The 7017-nt window shown below is 35.3% G+C and overlaps 1 protein-coding gene across 1 annotated transcript; it reads right to left on the reverse strand.

Moving 5' to 3' along the window:
* Window positions 1-4406: 4406 nt before the first annotated feature.
* LOC136263532 (retinoic acid receptor RXR-alpha-B-like) lies at window positions 4407-6974 on the reverse strand. Its single transcript, XM_066058131.1, has 3 exons — window positions 6408-6974; window positions 4869-5510; window positions 4407-4758 (listed from the first exon to the last, which is right to left on the reverse strand). The coding sequence occupies exons 1-3, from the start codon at window positions 6940-6942 to the stop codon at window positions 4514-4516; spliced, it is 1422 nt and encodes a 473-aa protein (XP_065914203.1). The 5' UTR covers window positions 6943-6974; the 3' UTR covers window positions 4407-4513.
* Window positions 6975-7017: the final 43 nt, after the last annotated feature.

Below are 7017 nucleotides of genomic sequence, written 5' to 3' on the forward strand. Positions count from 1 at the left end.
GAAAAACTTATACTTTCATAAAAAGGGTTCTATAGCCTTACAACTAATCAAAATTCTTGACACCAATTCTGAAGGGATCCCATGGCAGACGGTAAAGCATTGAAAAGATATGTAACCTGCACTGTATGTAGTCTATCTGAACAAGTTAGTTTAAACATTCAGTCAGGTGCCTTGTCATCACCCACTCAATCTGCAAAAATGCAGAATGTTATCCCATAACTGAAAACACTTGGGAAATGATCCCAAACTATAAACAGTGAAGTCATCACTACAATAATTTGTCTTTTCGAGTTGTTGCCATGCCAATTAACCAAAGCACACTCCAATTATTCAAGAAATAAGTAATTCAAGTTGAAAATCTATTGCATCACTACTACACAGTCCGAATGCTGACACCTACCGGTATTCCGCTACATTAAAAAATGCATGCGGGTGGAAACGGGAAACTAGCAATCAACTTTTCCAGGCCTAAAAGTTAGAAACTAAATCCTCAGCTCCAACTATACACACTATATTATTTAAACAAAAGTTATAGGTTGGCAGCATGTTTTTAAAAGTTGATGGTGAACAGTTATAAGAGTACTGTATGGGCTAATCTACTCACCACTGGCATTAAGGTAATACTTGCTTGCATTATGTTCCTATGTTTCTTGTTGTGCTCTGTCCTACTCTATTATCTGTTTTACTTGTATGGATACTTATCTAGCGAATAGAAAATCCAGCTTTCATTTCATCCCTCCAAAAGCTGCCACCTATCTTTTAACCAAAAATTGCTTACATATTATAAGATTGGTGGAACAACTATCAATTCACTCCCTATATACTCATAAACACTTTGGAGTATTAATCAACAACATCCTTGAATGGAGCCTTGATTTGGATAACATTCTTGCCAAAGCCTATACAAGATCTTAAGTCTCACATTCGATCAGTCAATATCACCCTCATTAAAGGTCAAACCCTACTTTTCGCTTGTTAGATCTCATTGCTCTGCAGTCTAGTGCCCTAGATATTTACCAAAATTTAACAAGTACGTCTTACATGACTATATACATATCAGATTACAAGACATGTCTATAATAAAGCTTCAACTACTTCCCTTAATGTATATACGGTTTAAAAATATCTCATGTTTTTCATTACCAATCAAGTTTTAACATCTCTTAATTCATACATCTCCTTTTCCACCATCCATGATCTGTATGCTGTGTCAATTATTGTAAAATACATCTATACCAAGTCTACATCAGGAGGTTAGTAAATGTTTCCCATAATTATAAAAGGGTTCAAAATAGAGCTGAAATAGATATCCATATTTTTCCAGATAATAAATTTACTATCCGGATAGTAATTTGAAACCATCAGAATAGTTTCCAAATAATTTAAAGCAATTTTATATAAAATTTTCCTTGATACATAGCTTCCACATTTAGCATAACTACAAACTTATATTTAATTTTCATATGAACGCTGTGTTTGTATCTATTCTAAAACAAACATGTCCGCAATGAAATAGTATGCATTGTTTTTGATGATGTCACTATCTGTAGGATATCCGAAAAGATTTGTTCAGGGTGTCCAGATAGTTAATTACTATCCATTCAGTTCAGCCCTATATTATATATATATATTTATAAAAGAGGCACAACATTTTAACTTTTAGGCACTGTTATGACAGGATGTTTGGCAAAATGGTGAAATAGCACTGCAGAGGTCAAGAAGAAGAGGTGTCCAATTTCAGAATACAAACACTGGTCTTTGTTCCTTATACGTAGTTTTAATGATGGATGTTCTACATATTAGAGTAGTTGACTGATAATTCTATTAGAATATTTCAATTTATAGCAACTTTTCCAAAAATATAATTTTGACCCCCTTCTTGTTGATTCCTAGAAGACTTCCTTTCCTGTTCTTTCCATCTTTCCATTGCCCATTATATGTTTAAGATGCTTGTTCTGTAGCTTCTACTAGCTTTGTAGCTAGCACATAGTAAAGTTTTGAGGGCAACACCCCATGTACTCACTTAATATAAAACACTCTAATAATAAACCAGTCACCCTAATACAACAACCATGCATGTTCAATTTTATAATAGAACAGTCACTCATGTATATCAAAGCTATATGCTTTTTATTGAAAGAAATTAAACAAACTAGTATTTGAAATACAGATCCAAGTGATAAAAACCAGTGGAATAAGAGGTGTGAATAATGGTATTACAACATAGCCCTGTGCAAATCCCTACTATAGCATTGAGCAAAACAATTGCAAGACTTCTTTATGGCAGCTGCCACACAAAAAAGTTATTCAAACCTAGAGCTACCACACTCATCAGACAAAGCCACATGGTTATTCCACCATGAACCTAACCCAAGATTTTTTTGAGCACAATCAATTTCAGGTAAATTAGACAAATTTGGGGCAGCATTGGGTCAGCTAGCAGATATGAAGCCACCAGCCTATTAAATCTTTTGTGTATGTTTGTTGTACACATATCAAATTGTCCATAAAATTATTCACACATAGATGACTTTCACACAAATGTAGCTCCGTGATCCCTTAACCGATTGCAACCAAATTTCCTGTAGAGATGTCTGCCAGGTAGGGGGTCTACATAACAAATTTGAAGAAAATCATCCCAACTATGTCCAAGATACAAGCGGCCAAAGTTTTGGGGCAGGGTTTTCTTCTTCTATATGTTTTGCAAAATCACACAAATGTGTACTTCAGTTAAGCTGAAATTTGGCACACCAAAAAGGTTATTACAACAAATCTCAGTAGCAATTTTGTCAGAAATCCATCAAGATTCATGCAGTTATAGCCAACTATGTTTGCATAAAATATGATGGGTAAACCACTTCAAGGAATCAGTTTAAAATTGATTTGTAGGTGGTTTGAAAGAAATCAAGATTAAGACCACGAAGATACAGCACAATAACCAACAATGTGTAACAATCACGCGATTGTCCAATTGAGTTTTGTTAATGAAGAGTATTTAGTTGCCATGCCCACTATATTGGTAAACTGCTTAAAATTGGCATATAGGTGAATTAATATGGTAGAAGATCTTTCGGTGGTTTAGAAGATGGTATGTATAAAATCCTTTGATAGTGAGGTCTTTAAAATCCATCTGGAGAGGTTTTCTAAAATGGTTAGAGACAGTTCTCTGAAATGATTAGATACCTCTGATATAGCATACAAGTATCTGTGTATCTGATATCTCCAGTGATTGTGGGTTTACATTTTGTGCAAGATGTGATACGATGTTACCCACAATCAATCTATCTATCTACCAGTATAAATACACCCCCACCATTGTCTAAGTCAGTTAGAGACCTCCCACTCAGATCTTTGTGGCTTTAAAATCCTTTTCTTTGCATCAGATTTTTTTTAAATCACAAAGATCCTTGTTTATGGTCTCTAACAATAAAATACACTGAGTAACCAGCTACGTGCTGATCAAGATACTCTAATAGTGCAGTCACCCTATTAGAACAGTCAGTAAGTAGTAAGTCGTCCTCAGTTACAATCAAGTTACCCTGTAAAGAGTTCAGCTACACCATAAGTAATCTAGAGAGCTTAGCTAGCAACAAACCATGCATCCTGTAAAGAATTCAGTCACCCTGTAGACAGTGTAGGGAGTACAGCTATTATTGTAATATTTTGGTGTTACATAGCTTACAGGTGTATTCTTGTCAGTATATTCATAGTTGCATCCCTTCAGATTGTATGGCTGCTCATGTACTTCCTAAATATCTATAGTTCAATTGTGAGTTAGCTACAGAGCAAGAAAGCAGGCTGTCACTGGAGCAATAATCAGATTAGATAGTTTTCATATTAAAAATCTATTTTGCGGATTAAAACACATAGGTCATCCATTGCCAAATTACTTTTCAAGCTGATACAAAGGAATTGTAAATCGTTTATTAACTGAGGCTTTATAGTGAAAACAACATGTCTGTTGGCGCTAGCTACTTAAATTACATACAACCATTGTTATTATCAAAAACTTTACAGTGTAACATATATTGGCAGACAAAAGGTTGTACAAATTGACAAATTGTATTTAGCTTACATACTGGCATCCTGTGCCAGTTCCCAAAAATATTTAACCTACAAATTCAATGAGATATTTAATTGTTGAATTGAGGCCATTAGTTGATAAGTTACTAGATATGATTAAAGTTCACGAATGAGCAGGAACCGAATGGCAGTCAGTAGTGTTGAAGTTTGTAATAAAGGGTTTCCAGAAAAAAAATTGATTTTGATGGTATAACTGTTGATAAAACCATGCATGGTAAAGAGTTCCACAGTCTACCAATTCAAATGAAATAAAAGTGACGTTGTTTGCTTCTGAAAGGTGTATATATTATGGCTCAGTTTTAGTCCATCGACAGCTAAAGACATTGTACTGTGACATTGTATTACATTAAATCAATAGAATATTTTGTGACTGTCTTAAATACATAATTAGAAATTAAAGTAATATTTATAAAAAAAAATTAACAATTAGTCAAATACTTTGTGAAAGCAGTTCAAGTAAGGCAACATCACCCTCAGATCCAAAGCTTTGCTTTTCTTCAATCTTCATGATGTCTTTTGTTAAAGCCTTCACTTGACCATGAAAGAGCAGAAGCTTTGCCATCCTTTGGGAAGAGCATAGTTTGGATTTTTCTACATAAAATTCTAGTAATTTCAAGCCAGCATCTTGTGCATGTTCAGTCTCCTTCTGTCCACTTGCAGTCAAGTTCTGTATGACTAATATATATAAAAGGAAAAAGTAAATGTAAAACATGATAAGATTGACATAACTACTAATTCACAATTCGTGACTAAGTGTTATCGATTATACATACATACATACTTACTTGGGTTCATCAAGGTGATCAACTTGAGACATGATAGTTCAGTTTCATCTAACCGAATTTCCTGCATTGTGGATGTACTTTCCTTGATCACATTTTGTATGGAGGAGACCACCACTGGGTCATCGGTGAGGTATAAGTGTGTTGATTCATCACTCTTGAAAGCACCATCTGGAAACTTGATGATAGGATGAACAAGTTTTAATGTGTTTACTTCACTCCATGATTTCTTGATCAGTTTAATCTGATCATCAACAGGTAATTGGGTAAACATCGGTAACTTCTTTGCCCAGGATATCACACTCAACAGTGATCTCTTTTTGCTATCTGGCAATTTCCTATCTGATCTAGCTAATGGACTGGGCAGAACCATGCTGTTCTCTGCTTCATCTGCTTTTCTAAGTATCTCTAACATCGCAGAAGTTGATATAGCCTGGTCTTTGGCATCATTGTTGAATGAAGTATTGACCATGTTAACAGGTGTGGAACCAAATGAATAGAATGGAAAGGGAATACTGGTACCCATGGCACCAAAATTTCTTGCAATTGTTGGACTGTGTTGTACTGATCCAGTAGTACTCTTGGTACATCTAGTCGACAACTTTCGCTCTTTAATTGGATATGGTGTTCTTTCTTCTTGAACATCTGTTGGAAGGAATAATATACATATAAACACAGGAAATTGAGATACAGTACAATTGGTATCATATCCATAAATATCATTTGGTGACAATATACAGAACTAGCTGAAATGGTAATACTTGCTACCTAGCTAGCCAGAATGTGCAAGCATTATCAAAGTTATTTGCAAATTAAAGCAGAAACTATATATTAATACTAAGAAATTTGACAGTTTTAAACAATGGTGCATTTTCTACCATTTAAAGTTTTTGCCTTATTTTTTACAGATTTCAGTACCAGTAAATCTCTTATTCAGGGTTGTGAACTCAGCAAATCATGAGATTCTTTGATTTTGAATGGCCCACTTGTGACAAAACCTGCTTGTAGACCTGTGTTAAATATGCCAGCATAATAGGTGATATTTTATATTATGGAACTTAATTCCATGACGGTACTCTTTAATAGAGCAGTCAGTGGAAACTACAAACTACAATAGAGACTCAAATGCATTGTACATAGCTCTTAGATCAATACTCTCTATCAGAATAGTCGCTTTGTAGACTCACACAGAAATGGAAATACGCAATAATATATTAAGCAAACACATGTATTTACCAGTTATAAAACTGGTTTTGTCAGACTCAGTCACATTTATGCATTTAAAAAGTCTTCTGCTAAGGAAGCTTTCGACTGCTCTATAAGAGTATTAATTTTTTATATAAAATTTTCTTCCCAGTGGAAATAATTTAAGGGTTTCAGCCTCCGGTCCCTTGGCCTGCAGAATGAAGGTGAATATTTTTTTCATTGCTATGACCTTATTGCACCTTCTTATCTTTCTGTAAAATACTTGTTATATGTAGCTAGGTCACTGAAGTCATGTGATTACTCTTTCACATGCACAGCACTACAAGCTTCACTTACCATTCTTTCTCATTCCTACATCAACACATTGTTGAAGACGACAGTGCTGACATCTGTTTCTTGTGTTCTTATTAATTTCACAACATTTGTTGCCTCTACACACATACTTTGCTTCTGCTCGAATACTTCTTCTGAAGAAACTCTTACATGCCTCACAGCTCATCACCCCAAAATGCGTTCCTGAGGCAGTATCGTTGCATACCCTACAAACCTGCAGATCTGCAGATTTTGGAGGGGAGTTAGCTCGGGAATCAGAGTTCTGGATTAAAGACCAAGATGGCAATGCTGGCTGCTGATTAGTGTCAACACGGCTGTTCTCATATCCAGAAATGGAGATGTCTTGGTTCATACATTGGTCGCTGAAATCAAACCCAACGTTTGGAAAATCAGTCAGCATCCAGTCACCACAAGCCGGCTGATCGTCAAAGCAACCAGTGTTATCACCCCGCTGGGACCATTCGCATGTCTCTTTGTCATACGTAAATATATTGTTAGAGCTAGCTGATAAACAGAAATCGGCAGACCTGGAATTCATTTCTGCAACTGCAGTCTGTGACTAGCTACGTGACTGAGTACTTTTTATACCAAATTTCACGCACATTGACGGCGC

Source organism: Dysidea avara, chromosome 8 (assembly GCF_963678975.1).
Source record: "Dysidea avara chromosome 8, odDysAvar1.4, whole genome shotgun sequence".
NCBI lineage: Eukaryota > Metazoa > Porifera > Demospongiae > Dictyoceratida > Dysideidae > Dysidea > Dysidea avara.